Below are 20,682 nucleotides of genomic sequence, written 5' to 3'. Positions count from 1 at the left end.
CAAGTTTGACACCCCTGATCTAAGCCATAAACAAAAACCAGACACCTTCATCGATAGATTAGAAAGCACAGGGTCAAAAGCACTTCTTACAATCAGGATGAAGAATTTCTGTATATATCAAGGTTTGCATTATTTCATAGGTGACCTGTCATGGGTCACTTGCTACTATTGAGCGTTATTTCTGGGTTTCTGTCTTACCATGTTTAGTTCGTTCTGTAACTGTTGGTTTAAGTTAATAAACTCTTGTAGTTTGGCCTCCAATGCAACAATTTTCTCTTCTTTACTAGCTAGTGTTGTCTTTAGAATACATTCAGTTTGGCTTTCCAAGATTTTATATTTCCTGAGGGGTGTTAAGGACAGCATGTCAGTAACTGAAAATATATGAAAGAACAAAGTCCATGTTTTGCAAGTATTAGCCGAATGCCTAAGATTTACTTTATATCAGTATTTTATTTTCTCATCTGGGAAAAATCAACGAATAGGATCAATGTATAGAATTGCAACGTTAGATTAGGAGTAAAGCTTGTCCCATGCAAAGGGGCTTACCCCAGAGACAAGCCATGGTGGGGAAAAGAACTATTATCTCTGATAGTGATTATGTCATGTCATTTCAGAAATCCCTGAGTGAAACTTCCAGTATACCCATAAGCATCACAATAGGATTAGAATTTTTAGTTGATACAAGGGGAAAGTATTAAGTATACATGTGTTTGGCTAATTTGATTGTAAATTGATTTCCACATTTATCAGATTCATTTTTGTCCTGGTCCCTCGTTTTATTCTGGCCCACTCCACTTGTTGTAATGTGGTATCTGGACCACTATCCACAAAATAACTGCAATCCTTTATCTAAAGAAGCTTTCATACTCTTTCAAGCAGTGATTGGAAGAAAGAATGCTTCTACAGAAACTTACTATTTAACAAATTTTTACAACTGGTAGTTTTGTTGCCAATTGTAGGCCATTTGTTTAAATAAGAAAACCACCTGTTTAAAAGATTTAGATTAGATTGGGGACTTTCTTCCAGCTACCTGACAACTATAACTTCCAATGGCAAAGAAGCACATATGCCTAAAACGTGGAGGAGACTAAAGGAACAGAAGTTAAAATACAGAAAAATACAGATTCGGAAACAAACTATCTTCTCACTTATCACTGTTGCCATTATCATCCTGCAGAAGCAGCTCCTTATTTAATCCCATTTTCTCTAGTTCCTGGTCCAATTTATCCATCTCACTCGATAACTTCTGGCTTTTCAACTTCTCAAGAACTAAATCCTGCAAATAGGAACAATGATGACAAAACAAATAATTTCCAAGGCTGCTAGGGGAAAAATGTGGTGAACATGTACACAATTTTACTAGGAAGAAACATAAATCAAAATGTTTTAATCAAGGTTTTAGATGTAGCTGAAATCTTACTTGCACAATGGTTTTAATCAGACATTGTCTATAAACAACTGGTACTTTCCAAATCTATTGGACTTCACTTCTCACAAACAGTGAGCAACTAAAACAGCTATAGCTCAACATACTTGAAGAGCAATAGCTTTTTTTGGAACATGCTCTTCAATAATTTGAATGATTATCTCTCAGCTTCCATACAATACTTACAATTTTTTTCCTAAAATAAAGTAGCTATTCTATGCCAAGCAATGATTAAATGAGTAAATCTATTGCAATTTCTCATTTCATTCATATAAAGAGAAGTGTCATCAGTTATGGAACATCTGAGTATGTTAAAATTAACTTGACTGTATAAGGTAATAATCTCCACTATTTGAAATACCAATAGTTCATAAAAAGACTGATATTGTCCCACTATACAAAGAGGCTCCATGAATTTGCAAAAGGCTTGCACATACTACAGCATGATAAAGTAAACTGAACTTTAGTGTAAGATAAATCAAAATTGTGTTGTACGTGAATTAACAATTGGCTTTCATGAATTATACAGTCAATGACTGTGATGACTGCCTACAATTCATTATTCCCTATTTCTAAGGAAGTTGTAAAGCTTTTAATCGCTACATCCTGGTTTCCTATTTCCTTGTTAGATGGTAGGCAGTGAAATTATGCTTACCTCTCTTAACGTAGCTAGAGTTCTCTTGTCAATAGTAACTTGCTTCTGTAGATCTTTATTGTTCTTTTCAAATTCCTTCATCTTATTTGATGAATCACTGACTCTAGCAAGTTCTCTTTCTAAAATCTTGTATTCCTTTTCAATTGCTGTTAATTTTATAGCATTCTCATCCAAGTTAGCATCTTTTAGCTCTACTTGCTGCCACAGTCTCTTTGTCTCTTTTTCCAGCATCTTTTTGTCTTTATCCAATTGAAACACTTCTTGCTCCAACAATTTCTTCTCTTTTTCCAACCATTCCACCTGCTTACTTGAGATCTTCATTTCTTTCAATTTTCTCTGAAGACTTTGATTGTCATCTTCAACACCCTGGAGTTCTTTTTCCAACTGTTGAACATTTTTATTGCTACTTTCTAGAATTTGCTGCAGTTTTTGATTCTCAGCATTCATACTCTGGTAACTCAGCTCCAACCTTTCTGATTTCTTGAGCAGAACTTTCAGCATGACTATGTTTTTTTGAAGTTCTTCCTTTTCCTTTTCTAGCTCTTTGTTTTCTGCCTCTATCTGGGCTAATTTTGTACTGGTGAATCTCATAGTTTCTACAATTTGCCTGAGCTCCAGGTTTTTGTCATCTAGCTGTTTATTACTCTTTTCTAAATTTTCCAGCTGGATAGAAACATTGTGCAAAGTATCGAGAGACTTTTTCAGCTTTCTATTTTCTACTTCCAGATCTTTGTTTTCTTGTTCAAGTACTTCTACTTTCTCTGTGGTAATTTTCATGACTGCAACTTTTTTGGCAAGCTGGTCATTCACCCTCTCCAGCCGATGAAGCTCTTTATCCATTTCTTCTACTCTTTCCACTTTTTCTTTAACTTGCTCAAAATCTTTTTGCAACTGCTTTTTTTCAAATTCAAGTTTACTGAGCTTGCTGTTGCTCTCACTAACTGCCTCGTGAAGCATTTTGTTTTCCATTTCAATGTTTTTCACTTTGGCCTCTGTACTGACTTGAGATCTCTGTCTTAGAGAAAAAACCACTTGATTCAGGTGGTCAGTTTCTTTTTCTAAGTCTTGTATCTAGAGTCAGAACAAAAAAAAAGATCATCCTTTATGTACCAAATATGCACTCTTGTAGATTTCATATTAGATAAAAGAAAATATGGATTAATAAAATGAAATTGACTGTTTTATAGCAAACAGTATGAGAAAAAAAGGTATTGTTGGATTCATGCTTTTACTTTATTTTTAAATGACATTTAACACAATGAGCCATATGACATTTGTCTTTATCCAAGACAATAGCACAAATGTTAGAGGAATGGTTGAAGGCCATATGGTGTTGCTAACACCAAGAATTAGACTTAATCCAAAATTCAAGAGAAAAAGAATAAGATGATTCAGTTGAACAATCAAGCATTATTTCAAGCAGATACATTTCATCAAATGATACTCTGGAAGGCATATTTATGTAGCAATGTCAGTGTGCAATACTTCATGCAACTCAATTACACCTTTAGCAATGTCAGCTGATGTGACATCTCTTCATTTTAAATCATTATACTGAGGTGACTCAACCAGAAACACAGTTCCTGGAGAAGTTAACATTTCAACCAATTTAAATATAAGTATGAAAATAAAAGGATAAACTGCTTTCTATTTTGAGTCTGCTCAGTTCTTGAATTCAGCAAAAACGTGTTTCTCCTCTTGTTATATATATATTTAAGCCAACAATTTTCTAACACCCAACTGAAGTTATTTTAGGAATAACTTCAGCAAAACCCACATCTCTACCTGTCTTTCTTGATCAGCTTTTAAAGTCTCCATTGTGTTCTTAAGATCTTGCTTTTCTTTCAAGAGTTCTTCACTTAGGGCCTCCAAGTCTTGATTACTTTGTTTCTCCTTTTCTATCTGATTTTGCAGCTTCTCAATCTGGATAGAAAATGTTTTATGTAACTCAGAAGAAACACTGTGCACATAGAAGGACATTTTGAGAAATTAAGTATTTTAATCTTTATCAATACGTTTGCCAAAGCAGTATAACACAACAGAAATAAAATATGTTGGCTTCCACCTTCTTTAGGCGTGGCAATGAATTGAAGACAACATAGCAGCTAGTTAATGGGAGGAGATGGTATTTCTAAAATATATTAGATACATGTATGGATGTATACCTACAACAACACTGCTTTTTGATGGTACAAAAATGACTATTTCTACCTCCTTCCCTTTGCCCAAAGTACCAAATGCAGGTAGTAAACATGACTACCATGAATTCAATGATACACAAGGAATGTAACACAAAAAGTCTGCATATGTGTGAGGTAACACTCTATAAGTTCTAATTGCATAAAAGAATATCCAGTCTTGGATATTCCAACATTCAGCAAGCCTACTGAAGCTATTATTGGCATATAAAAAATTAATTGGCCATAAGAGTGCTGGGCCAGTTGAGCTACCTGCATTTGAATGAATTGGCAATATATCCAAAAACTAAAAGTTACTGGCACTAAGAAGTATATGGATGACTTAGAAAAGGATGAAGGCTGGAGAATCAAGAACACACTTTACATGAGAGGAAAGTTTAGATAAGGCACTCATCCAATATGTAGATTAAAACATTTAACTTTAAGAAGCCTATAATTGCCACCTGTTTTACTGTTCTCAAGAGGATATTAATTAACTGAAGGCTGAAATAGCAATCATTTGTGGCAGTAAATTCAACTTGCAGGATTGTCTTGTCAGAGGACAAGAAACGAAAGGGGAAGATCTAATTAAATCTGCTTCTTTCCACTCAGACTGTCAGGGTGAAATGTTACAATTTCATTTAATACATGAAATTTAAATAATATAACTCACGTGTTTAAGGCTTGCTCAGATGATTGAAAATCGAAGATTATTTAATCTATTTTAGGACATCTCAAAATCAAGCCTACTAAATTTCAAAATGTATTAAATTTCAAAAATTTCAAAAAATACTTTCAAAATTTTTGAATGGATATGAAGCTTAACCAACCTAAAATTTGATCCATTCTCACGCCTTAATTCTTTAAAAAAATAGATCTACATTGTCTCCCTCCCCCATTCCTTGACTACAGATGAGCTGCATATTTTTATTAAAAAATGAATGCTTTCATATTTTTAAGAAGATACAGTTAGACAACTAAACTTGGTTGTAAATATATGCTTTCTTTTTCAGGCTTATAACTTTATTTCTGGTCACCTATTTGCCCAATTCTCCTCCCAAATAAGCTTGGTCAGATGATGTGGCCTATTTTGTCAACCACAAAGACAGATGCAAAATGAAGCAGATCATTAACCAATGACTTTTATTTTTAACAACTGTTCTTCAGATGGTCGTACCCTTTTCAAGCAACTGCCATTATTACTTATCTTCCTGCATTCTTTTATTTATTTTTTCATCCAACCTCTTAACACCTTTCAGCATTTGGTCAATCATAATCCCAGGGCTCTGAAAATACTATTTTGTTTCAAGCCAGAGGACAAACAAGGGAACTGAATTATGCTGAGCTCACAAGATCTGGGTATCACCTTAAGAAGGGTGAAATGAGATAAGCTCAGAGGTATGGGCAACTGTCATTTACTACTTTTGTCTATGTAATAGATTATAAACAACTGCCAAATATATAGCAAATTCTTCTGTGATATGTCATGAATCTGTCCTCTTTCTACCATTCTGCACTAGGCTGAAAAATATAGTCAACATTATGAAAAAAAACCCAACAACGACAATGAACACTAGTAAAACATGCATCCTCAACACATAGCAGTACTATTTTCTTTACATCATAGAGCTATCCAAAACTGGACACTCCAAGGATAGCCCAACTACAGTCATCGAAAAGTTGCCAATCCTAACACTAACAGCAAAGCCACTCTATTCTGTTCTTTTTTTTAAAAAAATAGAGAAGTGCCCTACACAAACCATATAGAACTGTGCAAATTGGTTATACTCTCAGTGCAGAGCAGATGCAGAACTAATACGAGTGTAGGAAATGTTAAGATTTGTTCCTACCCTCTAAGGATGCTGTCAACCAGTTAACAGGAACTAAAAGGACCAAATAAAATCTAAACAGTTTCTGTAATACAGTGTTACTCAATTTTGGCTACTTGAAGATGTGTGGATGTCACTCCCAGATTTCCCCAGCCACAGTGGGGAATTCTGGCTGGAGAATTCTGAGAGTTGAAGTCCACACATCTTCAGGCCAAGGCCGAAAAAACACTGCTCTAAAAAGGACAAGGGACAGAATGAAGGGCCTCTGGCCTGTCTAGTCAACAATCTTTTCTCACAATTGCCAACCAAGAGCACAATTTGTCTCCTAGCAGACTGCTTTCAGATGCAGATGCACTGCCTTCAAGGCCAACAGCTACAGCTTGTTCAATCCTTTTTTTGGAAGCCAACCAAACTGATAGCCAACACTATGTCTTGTGGTAGATAACTTCCAAACACACTTGATTGGGTGACTGTAAATATAAATTATGTTATTTACCTTTTGGCCAAGCTGTTGATTCTCATTTTGCAGTTCTACAAATTTGAGGCTATTCTCTTCAGTGACTATAGATGCATCTCTGAGCTCCTGGATGATATTTTGCAGGCTCTGGTTATCCTTCTCAAGTTTCAAGATACGACTTGATGCACATTCATTCAACTCAAAGACAAAAGATTTCCTTGCTGTTGAAATACAATATCCAGAATGCCCAACAATAAACACATTTGAAAACATGGATCCATTTCCAACTATTTCTTAATCTGTTGATCAGAATGGACTAATTTGTTTAAATAAAATCTTTTAATTTGTATTAAATAATTTTAATTTATTTAACAACCATTTAAAATAGGGGGTCAAGGTATATCTTAGCCAGTGTTATTTTATTAAAATGTAATTCTAAACAACTAATTAAAAACAGTCACTTTTAAATCCATAAACATGGACTTTAATGAAAGCCTGGCTTAATAGAGAGTATCTCATTCTGCATTATGGATTATTCATAATGAAGTAAAACGAGTCATTTTTTTAAATGAGAAAGGAAAGGAAGAATATCTCATAAGAATGGAACACAGAATTACTTTGGTTGTTTTGCAATATATGAACCCATGTTCACTGTAGGAATTCTTCCTTTTTCTTACTAATTCTGAATTAATGAACAAAAATCAAATACATGACATGACATGAGGAATAACAAACTGATTTGTCATACTTACTATCTGAGAGATCTGTATTCTTTGACAGTTGTTCCAGTTCCTTGCCGAGGTGGACTGACTCATTCATACTTTGTTTCTGTGCAATTTCTAGCACCATATTTTCTTCCAAGAGCTCTTCAATTCTCTTTTTGTCAATATCCCTGTCCTAATGGAGGACAAGGCATATAGATGTATAATCTAGCTTGAATGATAAGACATTTGGGTCTACAAAAAAAGCTATGCAGCAAAGGCAACATTTACAATTTCTTCAGCCAAAATAAGGGGCTGAAGTTTATCCTGACCAAGATATCAACTCCCACCAGTTTGGTGGAAGAACATCTAATGCACAGTTTGAAAATATCTAAAATTATAGAAAATCACCTCTTGTCTGGCTTTTCTTAATGGAAGGTGAATTTTCTATGTCAATATCAGCAGAACTAATGTAATATACATAAGAATAAAAAGGAAAGATAAAGATAAAACTCAAATGTACATTAAAGGATACCCAATGCCTATATTACTGATGAATTAGTGATGAATCACCATTTGAGTAGATTAGGCAATTATTCGTATGTTTTAAAACAATGCTTCTCTTAACCGGAATAGAAGAAAACTGCCATAAATTGTAAATAAAATTTGCTGTAACATCCCACTATCCATTTTGGTCAATTAGAGAGCTCACAAAGAAAGTATGAAGCAAAAGTTAAATTACCTTTTAATCATTTGCCTCCTATATTCCTATTATATTGCTTCAGAACACTGAGCCTCCATAGCTTCTTACACATCCATTCTGCCTTCTCACACCTCCTAAGCTTAAAGTATTTTGGAAATTATTTTGTCTAACATGAGCATTCTGAGAATAAGGCTTTGATTATGGGCTGGAACTGAATTGTATGAGAAATATTTTATACATTTGGAAAGATTTCTCTTGCCACAAAAACTGCAATCTGGTGAGACCTTAATCCTAAATGTGGCAATTAAACATTTAGTTTCTTCTATGGAATATACATTACCATTAAAATATGCAAACTTGACACATGAATATAACTTCATGCTTTCAAGCTAGTGTCAATCTGATTCTCAGCATTTTCAAAAAATGCTGCACTGTTTCAAAGAGAGTTAATCTTTTTGGTATGAGACCACTGTTCAGTTGCCTGAAAGCTAATTAGCTTGAAAAGAAATTCTGTCAATGTTTAAAAATATCATACTGTACCAGTTCTATGTCATGAAGTTTGGATTTCAATTGCAAATTTTCTTTTTCAATCTCATGTAATTTATCACCACGAGCTCTTGATATCATCAGTTGCTCTTCCAACATTGTCTTTGTTTCAATTAATACGATGTTGTCTTCTCTAAGCTCCTGCAATTTAAAAAAACCACAAAATTGCTGAGTGATTTAACCAGGGTTTCAAACACCATCCAATTTTAATAATGATCAGTTTAATATCAGCATCAATAGCATACTATGAAATTTTTTTCTGTGGGCAATGAATGACTTAGAAAAATAATGTTGTATCTTTAAATTCTTCAATTATTGCAAAGTTAGAATTTAGCTAGATCGGCAAAAGTATTATGTTAGAATGTAAAAGTAATTTTCATATGCATTTTTCTACAAGAATAGAACCCTTCCCTACATCCCTATGAAAATAATTATGATAACAGGATGAAATACAATTATGCCTGATGAAATACCAGCATCTGCTTCTAGGTGAGATGGGCAGCAAACAAATAAAATAAGTAAATAAACAAATTGCCAATTAACAGTTGCAATTAGCCATTGTAGATAAGATGACAGGGTACAATGCTGGACTACTTATTACTTCTTCCTCTATGTAGATGAAAAGTTTTAATCTCGTAAACAATTTGAGAGCAAAGAAACAGTCAGCACTTTACTAAACAACGTAAGTTGATGAATTCTAAGAGTGTGGGCCAGATCCAGCCACCGGGTCTTGACTTTGACACCCTTAATGTAGAGCATTACATTCAGATCTGAACTTCTGATATGACGCTTCTTCAAAAATGAGAGTCTGAGAGCAGATTTTGGAGTTAGCGTATGGAGGTTGATTTCCTAGAAAAGTGACATACCAGAATCTGAATATGAGTATTTCCAGGAGAAACTGGGCACTATACAGCCCAGCGGAATGATCAGGTGGGATGCATGAGCATGCTGTTGATTACCAGAATCCTTAACCATCTGGACTTAAACCAAGCACAGACTCCAAATCTAACAGTGAGCTGTCACCTATGGCCAGGTCTTTTGCTAGAGAGGAAGAGTGTCATTACGCTACAGTTTTAAATAACCAGGGCTGGAGTGTTAATTGTATTCATACTCCTCTACCAGTGTCTTCTTCTACAGAGAGGAGAAAGCTACAGGTGGAATTATATTTGTAGGCTGGCAGACAGGGATGGATTGATATGTTCCCTTTCAGGTTTCCCAAAAACTTTATCCAGGACAGGATATAATTAAGAATATAAGGTGACCAGCTCACAGGTAGTGTTAGAAATAATCTTCAGTCAGAGAAAAGATAGTTCATAATCACCTTTTATATGGGACCATGGCCATCAAAATGTCCAAAGGCTGCTAGTTCTTATAAGAATTAAGTTGTTATCATTGTATGATACCATTAGGTAGCAAGTGTCAATCTAAACAATTGCAGTATATAATATACATCAGATTAAATTAGCAAATGCCAAAATTCCCATTCTTGCTAAAACCCAACTTGCCTCCATCCGTGCTTTGTAGAAATCGACATCGTGAAGCTTTTCTTTACACCGGACCAGCTCCATCTCAAGTCTCTCCACTTTGTTTGCTTTCTCTCTTAAGGAATCTAACTCATCCCTGTAGGCTCGAGCAGAGCGGGCATCTGCCATGAGGGTAATATTCTGAATAAAGTAAAATCAGTACAGCAAACTTTTGAAATGACTTATTAACAAAAAAGGAAGCACCATAAGGAGAGCAAGACTAAGAATTAATGCTATTTTCAGTATGCACAATTCATTCCCTATTCATTCCCACAAAACAAAGATAAGTGTATGCCAGAAATTATGAAACATGTGGGTTATTACTATGTCCAGTAACTCTTAGCAACTAACACAGCAATAAATGACCAATTGATCTGCAGATTCAGATCTCTCCATTCATTAAGTTTGATGAGCTTAAATACATTAAGGGTTTCTTGTCCTGATCAAGAGTACCAGCCCCAAAATTGGATGTGTATGTATATATGTATCACTTTAAGATCAATGCATGTTAATAGCTGTTCTTTACAATTTAATAGATATCATTACCTCCTGCTTTATTTTCTGTAGTTCCAGGACTAGCTGATCTACTTCATGTCTGGTGTCAACAAGCTGCTCTGTTTTTTCTTCCCTGAGGATTTCATACAAGTTAGTTAGTACCTCTTCTGCCAAATGTGGAAATCACTGAAGTTCAGCAAGAGGAACATAAAAGGGTTCAAGTTTTCTTGTTATTAAATCCGCAAAACCAGCAATGACCATAGACCAATGAAAAAGAGGCCACAATTATTAGAAAGATGAGAAATTCACCCAAAGGCATCATAACACAGGGGAAATGATACTGAACAGTGAGCTTCAGCAAGTTCTTCTAAAATAAAATAGATTTTTGCCACAAGGCACACGCATTCAAAACAATGATTTATAAGCCTTTTTTGTCTTACAGGTAGTCCTTGATCTACAATAGCAACTGGGACCAGAATGTTTCTTGATAAGCCATGTAGTCTTAAATTGCTTCACAACAGCAATGCCATTGTTAAGCATCACAGGTCACTAAGTGATGTCACATGGCTGCCATTTGCAACCTCCTGCAAGTTTCCCCATTGATTTTGCTATTCCGAAGCAGGCAGAGAAAACTGCAGATGGTGATCATGTGGCCATGGGGACACTACAATGGCAGGAATCCTCAGGACAGGTCTTAAGTGGCACTCATTCAGTGCTGTCACAAATGTGAATGGTTGCGGAACACTTAACAGTCATTAAGTGTTGGGGCCTGCTGATAGTGTACCTGGCTCCTCGCTATACATCAGCGGCCCTGCCTGAACTCCTCGAGCTGATCGCATCGGTGGCGGTTGAGACCCCCAAACTTTTAGTGATGGGGGATTTCAACCTGCCGTCGATGGGAGAAGTGTCTGAGGGGGTTCGGGAGTTCATGGCTTCCATGACAGCCATGGACCTGACCCAATTAATTCAGGGCCCTACCCACGAAGGGGGCCACACGTTGGACCTTGTTTTTGTCTCTGGCCAGTGGACGAGTGATCTGGGAAGAGGGGATTTAACTATCACTCCCCTGTCATGGTCGGATCACTCAATTCTCCGACTTGACTTCCCTGGTGCTACCCCCCGTTGCGGGGAGGCGGAGCCGGAAGGCATTAGATGGTTCCGCCCCAAGCGCCTGATGGAACCAGATAAGTTCCAGACGGAGCTTGGGCCACCTCCTGTAGACCTGACCCGCCCCCGGGTGGAGGACCTGGTAGCCGCATGGAATAGTGCGACTGCCGGGGTCCTTGACCGGGTGGCGCCTCTGCGGCCTCTCCTGCGGCAACGAACCACCCTGGCTCCTTGGTTTACCGAGGAGCTAAGGGTGATGAAACGCCACAAGAGACGCCTAGAGAGTCGTTGGAGATCCTCCCGCTCCGAATTTGACCGAACACAGGCACGAACCTACTTAAGGACGTACCTTGTGGATTAAGAGCGGACAAACGTCATCATTGTGCCGCTCTTATTGCGTCTGCAGATAACCGCCTTGCTGCCCTGTTCCGGGTGACCTGCTCCCTCTTGTTTTAGAGGCCGCGGGAAGCCCCTTTACAGGGCAGAGCAGAGGAGTTTGGGAAATATCTGCAGGACAAAGTCGCTCAAATCCGGATGGGATGGGTCCCATTCAGTGGTCCATTGGAGACGCCCGTGGCGAGTCTTGAGAGACCATTCTGGGAGGAGTTTGATTCGGTTGCCATCGAAGATTTGGACAAGTTACGTGGACGTCTGCGACCTACCACATGTTTATTGGACCCGTGCCCCTCCTGGCTTGTACTGGCATCCTGGGAGGTTACAAGCGACTGGCTCCTGGGCCTAGTGAACGCTTCGTTGGGCGAGGGGTCTCTGCCAGCCGCCTTGAAAGAGGCGGTTGTGAGACCCCTACTCAAGAAGCCTTCCCTGGACCCAACGGAGCTAGCTAATTATCGTCCAGTCTCCAACCTTCCCTTTTTAGCGAAGGTTGTAGAGAGTGTGGTGGCTCAACAGTTTCCACGTCACTTGGAGGAGAATGATTATCTAGACCCGCGCCAGTCCGGCTTCCAACCCGGGCACAGCACGGAGATGGCTTTGGTCGCGTTGGTTGATGATCTCTGGAGGGCCAGAGATAGGGGTTGTTCCTTTGTCCTGGTCCTATTAGATCTCTCGGCGGCTTTCGATACCATCGACCATGGTATCCTGTTGCACCGGCTATGGGGGTTGGGAGTCAGGGGCACCGTTTTGCAGTGGTTCGGCTCCTACCTCTCCGGCCGGACGCAGCGTGTGTTGGCAGGGGAGCAGAGATCGACCCTGAGCCCCCTCACTTGTGGGGTGCCACAGGGGTCGGTTCTCTCACCACTCCTGTTCAACACATACATGAAACTGCTGGGCGAGATCATCCGTGGCTTTGGGGTGGGATACCATCTGTATGCTGATGACACTCAGCTGTACATCTCCACCCCGAACCACCCCAACGAGGCCGTCGAAATGATGTCCCGGTGCTTGGAAGCCGTACGGGTCTGGATGGATGACAACCGACTTAAACTCAACCCCTCCAAGACGGAGTGGCTGTGGCTCCCGGCCCCCCGGTTCAACCAGTTGCTTCCATCTCTGGCCATTGGGGGCGAGCAACTGGCCCCCATGGAACGGGCGCGCAATTTGGGCATCCTCCTAGATGCCCGGCTGTCCATGGATGACCATGTAACAGCCGTGGCAAGGGGGGCGTTCCACCAGGTCCGCCTGGTGCGTCAATTGCGCCCCTTATTGGACCAGGACACCTTGCGCACAGTCACCCATGCGCTAGTGACGTCTCGCCTGGACTACTGCAATGCTCTCTACATGGGGCTCCCCTTGAGATGCATTCGGAGACTACAGTTGGTTCAGAATGCGGCCGCGCGGGTGATTATGGGGAGGACTAGGTTCTCCCATGTAACACCTCTCCTGACCGAGCTGCACTGGCTTCCTGTGGTCTATCGGGTGCGTTTCAAGGTTTTGATTACGATCTTTAAAGCGCTCCATGGCATAGGACCTAGTTATTTGCGGGATCGCATCCTGTCCCATACATCCCTACGACCAATCCGCTCACACAGAGGGACTTCTCCGGGTGCCGTCCGCTAAACAGTGTCGGGGGGGGGGCGACACCCAGGAGCAGGGCCTTCTCTGTGATGGGCCCAGCCCTGTGGAATGACCTCCCCCTTGACATCAGGATTACTTCCGATCTCCGCTCCTTCCGTGTAAAGCTCAAGACCCACCTCTTTCAATTATCTGGCCTGGCTCAACCGTAGTTTATCCTCCTCCTGACAGTTCTTTTTAAATTGTATTTTATCATGGGATATTTTAATGGCCAATTTTAATTTTCTATTTTACTATTAATGTGATTTATGTTTGATTACTACCTCCTCCATGTATGTATATATATGTATATGTGTGTATCTGTATGTCTATATGTATGTATGTATATTTTTATTGTATGCCGCCCCGAGTCCCTTGCGGAGAGGGAGCGGCTAACAAATTAAAAATTTGAAATTTGAATTTGATTAAGTGAGGACCTCCTGTATTTAAATCTGCTCATAACATTTCTGAGTGTGTACAGGTAGTCCTCAAGTTATGATGACAATGGAGCCCCAAATTTATGTTGTTAAGTGAGAAATTTAAGTGGGTTTGCTCCATTTTATGACTTGTCTTGCCTCATTTGTTAAGGGAATCACTGTAGTTCTTAGTCACACGGTTGTTAAGTGAGTCTGGCTTCCCCATGGACTCTGCTTGTCAGAAGGTAGCAAAAGGAGATCACATGACTCTGGGACACTGCAACTGTTAGATATCCACACAAGCTGCTGTGGTTTCCACTCCAGTCCTCCATTTAGGTGGGAGCCTAGGTTTAACCTGATTGGTTGAGAGGTCTGACAGCTCCCTATAAAAGGAGAGCTGTCAGACCTCACAGTTGCTGGATTGTACATACTTGTCTGTAAATAAAGAGCTGTTGTTGCCTTCAACCGGAGTCTGTCCTCTCATTGCCCTGATCTAACAGCAACCATCATAAATGTGAGTCAGTTGTTAAACCTCCAAATGTAAATCACATGACCATGGGGCTGCTGCAATGTAAGTGTGAAAAATGGTCATCTCATTTTTTTTCAGTGCCACTGTAATTTTGAACGTCACTAAATGAACTGTTGTAAGTTGTTGTACTTTCTGCTAATTCTTTATACAAACTGCTAAGAATGGCTATAGTATGGAAGTTTGTCTATATGCATGAGTAGGAGGGAGAGAGAAATGAACCAACCGCACAATGTTTTTTTTTTTATGGTGTGTCCTATCCTCAAATTATATTCCAAATGAAAAACTACCAGTACAGACCAACGTGCTCTCCTCTTAGTACTCACAGCTCCTGCCTGATCCTTCTTAGTTTGGCTTTTGCATCTGCAAGCTCCACAGACAAATGCTGCTTGTCCTCATTGGAGAGACGGCTGGCAAGATTTGGGGAAGAAGCTGGACTTGATGTTTTTAGAGGACTCAACGGCTGTTGTGACTGCAGGTAATCTCTGTCTTGAGTGAGATCTACAATTAACTGGAAGGAAAATAATGAAACTAAAAGGTATGAAGAAAAAGTGCATCACATATGTAGGTATTCATAGAAGGAAATGATCTACACAAAGAAAATGGCAAACAAATGGACATAGAAAATTGTTCTGGCACAAATTCAAGAGGTTACCCACAAATTTAGTTGAACTCTTAACAAAACAGGCCCCAAGATGCTGGATTTATTTAACATGTGTTCCTTCACGGAGTTATAACAAAGAGACATATTTTCATCTTGAGGAATTTGTAATCCATATCTGACATGAACACTTATGGGAGGAGGAGAAGGCAGTAAGATTACAGGAAAGTAAGATGCTTTCAATTCAGTTAAATATATGAAGAAATACATATTGGTACTCATAGAGGTTTTACTCTCTTAAAAGAAAAATATTGACTCAAATGAACATTTCAGGGTAGGGGACCAGGACCAGCTGTCTTTCCCTAGTATCATGAACCAGTGCATATTGTGCCTCAATACCTCTACGGGCAATAATGGATACAGGCACATAATTATCCATAAAAGTCCATGCATGCTTATTTCTAGATTGAGGCATTTTCCATGCAGAAAACAAATTAGAAATGTTGAAATGGTCATTGGAGATGGCTGCTACCCAATTTGAGAATTATGATGTCATCATTCCCTTCTGGTTTCTTCCATTATTTACAGACTAAAAAGTCCTAATCTCTGTTTGGGATCTTAGGAATTGCCTATTTCTATTATTTTCCTTTCCGCTATTCTAACATGCATTACTGAAATGTACAGTGCTTCCTTATAAGGGCATATATGTTAGTGAAAACTTAAGTATATCTCAACGATGTTTTTTTTAACAAAAACAGCGTGGAAATAATCTAAGGATATACTGACAATAGCATGGGGCAATGTCTTTAAAAACATTTAAAAAGTTATTTTCTGATATACCAATGTAAACTTATCATTTCCTTATTAACTATCTTTCAATCAGAACAGAGGTGGAAGGGACCTTGGAGGTCTTCTAGTCCAACCTCCTGTTCAAGCAGGAGACTCTGTACCAGGATTCTTGGTATAGGATCTCCTGCTCCTATAAGACCCCCTGTATAGGATTCTTCTGCTCAAGCAGGAGATCAAGAGGCTCTAGTGAACCTTCTGCAAGAAAGAGTATAGTAGGGAGCAAAAATCCCCAAAACTGCCTGCATTTTATATCTTAACTTGCATAGCTTATTCCCAATCACTTTTCTGTCCATGAAATTCAGATTCTACCAAGTGACTCCAACTAGGAGAAAACTGCAAGGGGAAGAAGACAGATGGGAGGGAAGTAAAATAAGAAAGAACAATTGTTGTTTCTCACAATATTTTGCTATTACACTTAGTCTTCCCACACATCTCCATTTCTTGTATCATCACAACTAGCCCATATGTGGAAGACAGACCTCCTTTAGTCACATTAGTCTCACAGTCACATTTAGTTTCATTCCTAATATGAGACCATCTTGCAGAAAATAGGAAGGTTTTTAAAAGACCTGATATCAAAGGAAAAGGTTCTTGTGTCTCAATGCACAGATAAAAAATGGCAAGTGAAAATAAGCTAGGGAAGCCTTTTATTTATGGCGCCCAGGAGCAGAGCCTTCTCTGTGATGGGCCCAGCCCTCTGGAATGACCTCCCCCCCGACATTAGGATTACTACCGACCTCCGCTCCTTCCGTTCAAAACTCAAGACCCACCTTTTTCAACTAGCCGGCCTGGCTCAATTATAGTTCCATCTTTATCCTCCTGGCAATCTTTTAAACTTGTAATTTTGTATTGGGGTATTTTAATTCTTAATCTTATTATTACTATTTCTATGTACTGTAATGATTGTTGTGTGATTTTTATACCTCCTCCGGGTAATGTTTAATTGTATAATATGTGCTTTTTTATTTATTGTACGCCGCCCCGAGTCCCTTCGTGGAGAGGGAGCGGCTAACAAATCTAATAAATCTAAATCTAAATCTTATTATACGGAATAGGTGATAAATTTAAGGAACATACAGAATGGCTCAAATGCAGGAGAGTGAACAATGAGAAATCCTCCTAAACCAGGTGCCAACCAAGAGTCAAAGTTAACTTAAAGGAATCTTTAATTTTACCAGATTTTAACTTCTTAATGTTAATATTGTAAGCAGGCCAAAAGAATACTACTATTTTATATTAATTTTGAAAAACATAAAAGAGATTAAGGGTGTCTTAATTTTTATTAAGGGACACGGTGGCTCAGTGGCTAAGATGCTAAGCTTGTTGATCAGAAGGATCGGCAGTTTGGCAGTTCGAATGTCTCAGCTTCTACCAACCTAGCAGTTCGATAGCATGTAAAAAATACAAATAGAAAAATAGGGACCACCTTAGTGGGAAGGTAACAGCGTTCCGTGCGCCTTTGGCATTTAGTCATGCAGGCCACATGACCACAGAGGCATCTTCGGACAGCACTGGCTCTTCGGCTTTGAAACAGAGATGAACACCGCCCCCTAGAGTTGGGAACGACTAGCACATATGTGTGAGTGGAACCTTTACCTAATTTTTATATATTTATTTTATAAATTTTTGAGTATTTAATAAAAAGCTCATATTTTAGAAACAATGAAATAATCCAATATGAGAATACAGGGTTAAGAGAAAAGAAAAGTCCAAAGTATGCCAGCATATTAATACATACCTCAGTGCACTCATCTCTCTCATCGATCAGCCTCTTAAGGTGAAAAACCATATTTCTGGAAAGAGACTCTAGTTCTTCTGGAGTCATAGCTGGTAGCTCCAACCACTGCAAGTCAAATACATTCTCTTGATTATGGGTTACCTGAAAGTAAGAAAGGTAAAAAGCCATGAATGTGACGTTTGTTTATTGCTAGGTATGAATAATAGATGATTCAGCCAACAAGTCTGATCCTGGCCTTGGTATAATAAATAAACAATGGACCAAACTGCACAGATTTGTTTGCCACACCCACTAGCATAAGAAGCTTGCATAAGAAATTGTACTGCCTGCTGTTTGGCAACCAACTTTTAATGACAGAAAGCCTTATTAAGATTTTTTCACAATGATCTTTTCTCTTGGCTTACTCTATTTTTGCAAACTATCTGCATGTGTTATCCCTGCCCAGACTGTTCTGCTTAACTTCCAAAGTACATACTGTTGTTCTACATAGTAAGCGATGTTTAAGAATGCTTGCAAACTATTCTCCAAGGCACCTGAGGGTAGAACAAGAAGCAATGGGTGGAAACTAATCAAGGAGAGAAGCAACTTAGAACTGAGGAGAAATTTCCTGACAGTTAGAACAATTAATCAGTGGTGATTAATGATGATCTCTGGAGGGCCAGAGATAGAGGTGATGATCTCTGGTGATGATCTCTGGAGGGTCAGTGATGATCTCTGGAGGGCCAGAAATAGAGGTTGCTCCTCTATCCTGGTCCTATTAGATCTCTCAGCGGCTTTTGATACCATCGACCATGGTATCCTACTGCGCCGGCTGGAGGGGATGGGAGTCGGAGGCACCGTTTTACGGTGGTTCGGCTCCTACCTCTCCAACCGGTCGCAATGTGTGTTGACGGGGGGCAGAGGTCGACCCTGAGGTCACTCACTTGTGGGGTGCCGCAGGGATCGGTCCTTTCGCCCCTCCTGTTCAACGCATATGTGAAGCCGCTGGGGGAGATCATCCGTGGTTTTGGGGTTGAATACCATCTGTACGCTGATGATACTCAGCTGTACGTTTCAACCCCAAACCACCCCAGTGAGGCTGTCGAAGTGATGTCCCGGTGTTTGGAAGCCGTCGGGGTCTGGATGGGGGACAACAGACTCAAACTCAACCCCTCCAAGACTGAGTGGCTGTGGCTACCGGCACCTCGGTTCAGCCAGCTGATTCCAGCGCTGGCCATAGGGGGCGAACAGCTGCCCCCTGTGGAACAGGCGCGCAATTTGGGCGTCCTCCTAGATGCCCGGCTGTCAATGGATGACCATGTGGCAGCCGTGGCAAGGGGGGCGTTCCACCAGGTTCGCCTGGTGCGCCAATTGCGCCCCCTCCTGGACCGAGAGGCCCTACGCACGGTCACTCATGCACTGGTGACGTCTCGCCTGGACTACTGTAATGCTCTCTACATGGGGCTTCCCTTGGTACGCGCCCGAAGACTGCAGCTAGTCCAGAACGCAGCCGCGCGGGCAGTCATGGGGAGTACCAGGTACTCCCCTGTAACACCGCTCCTGCGCGAGCTGCACTGGCTGCCTGTGGTCTTTCGGGTGCGTTTCAAGGTTTTGACCACCATCTTTAAAGCGCTCCATGGCATAGGGCCCAGTTACCTGCGGGATCGCGTCCTCCCACATACATCCCAGCGGCCAATTCGCTCTCACAGGGAGGGGCTTCTCCTGGTGCCGTCCGCTAGGCAATGCCAGCGGGCGACGCCAAGGAGTAGGGCCTTCTCTGTGATGGGCCCAACCCTCTGGAATGACCTCCCCCCCGACATTAGAACCACCACCGACTTCCGCTCCTTCCGGCAGAAACTAAAGACTCACCTGTTCCGACTGGCTGGCCTGGCATAATTTCAACGCCTATCTCCTGGCATTTATATTTTTACTGGTTTTTAAGGGGATTATTCTGTAGACTTAATTTTATTGGGTATTGGGATTTTAATGTCTGTTTATTTTAATTATTTATTAGCAATACAGTCCTGCACATCTTTTATCCTCCTCTTATCCATCTATTTTATATTTGTATATATATATTGTCCATTTAGTAATTTTAATTGTTTTAATTTTGTTCTTTGACATGGACTGTACACCGCCCCAAGTCCCTTTCGGGAGAGGGGGCGGTCTATAAGCGCTAATAAATTGTAATTGTAAAATTGTAATTGGAACAGCTTGCCTCCAGAAGTTGTGAATGCCCCAACACTGGAAGTCTTTAAGAAGATGTTGGATAGCTATTTGTCTGAAACGGTATAGGGTTTCCTGCCTAGGCAGGGGGTTGGACTAGAAGACCTCCAAGGTCCCTTCCAACTCTGCTATTGTATTGTATTGTATTAATGCCAGTTAATTAAATTAAATTCTAATAACTTTTCAATATAATTTATGATAAACAGTTGTAATACTTGTTTATGCCAATAGGAATACTTTTATCTTGATTTATCAAATTATTCTTCCTAAATCTGAACACTTTGACTTTCAACAGCAGGAAACAATAACTGGGGAGACTTCAGATGTGGCAATGAGAAGACTGGACACGGATACCCAAAATGCTGGCGAATCAAAGTTAGCAGGCAAACTGAAAACCTATTAATCTGCTCCTGTGTTTGGTAGTTGTAGGCAATAAATGAAATCCTTTGCTACCACATGTGCATTATTTTAGTGAAAATACATTGTATTTATTCTAAGCCATTGATTAGATTTTCCTCAACAAAAATGTAATGGCTATGAAAATTAGAAATCCAGGATTTTAATAAAACAGTCAAAATGGATGTGTTTCTAAGCCAGGCTTGTTTTTCCATTAATAGCCAGTGGTCAAAATAAATAAAATTTGCGTTATGAAATTAAATATAGCTGTAGTTTTGGAATGGCTATTTAAAAATCAAAGAGCAATTAAAAAAATAAAAAT

At 39.8% G+C, this 20,682-nt stretch overlaps 1 protein-coding gene across 3 annotated transcripts in view; it reads right to left on the bottom strand.

Moving 5' to 3' along the window:
- CCDC88C (coiled-coil domain containing 88C) overlaps nt 1–20,682 on the bottom strand; it is a 110,956-nt gene that overhangs the window by 25,642 nt on the left and 64,632 nt on the right. For all 3 annotated transcript variants that reach the window (XM_081937292.1, XM_081937293.1, XM_081937294.1), the window contains exons 7-17: nt 17,760–17,900; nt 14,898–15,082; nt 10,564–10,645; nt 10,000–10,158; nt 8,489–8,635; nt 7,297–7,441; nt 6,584–6,765; nt 3,867–4,004; nt 2,082–3,152; nt 1,149–1,276; nt 199–340 (exon numbers count right to left, since the gene is read on the bottom strand). In XM_081937292.1, the coding sequence (XP_081793418.1) occupies nt 199–340; nt 1,149–1,276; nt 2,082–3,152; nt 3,867–4,004; nt 6,584–6,765; nt 7,297–7,441; nt 8,489–8,635; nt 10,000–10,158; nt 10,564–10,645; nt 14,898–15,082; nt 17,760–17,900 (2,520 nt within the window). The remainder of the gene's footprint in view (nt 1–198; nt 341–1,148; nt 1,277–2,081; nt 3,153–3,866; nt 4,005–6,583; nt 6,766–7,296; nt 7,442–8,488; nt 8,636–9,999; nt 10,159–10,563; nt 10,646–14,897; nt 15,083–17,759; nt 17,901–20,682) is intronic.

Source organism: Natrix helvetica, assembly GCF_964273705.1.
Source record: "Natrix helvetica genome assembly, chromosome: 1".
NCBI classification, from domain to species: domain Eukaryota; kingdom Metazoa; phylum Chordata; class Lepidosauria; order Squamata; family Natricidae; genus Natrix; species Natrix helvetica.
The sequence above is the reverse complement of the archived record's forward strand: the minus strand, read 5'-3'. Positions and strand labels throughout refer to the sequence as shown.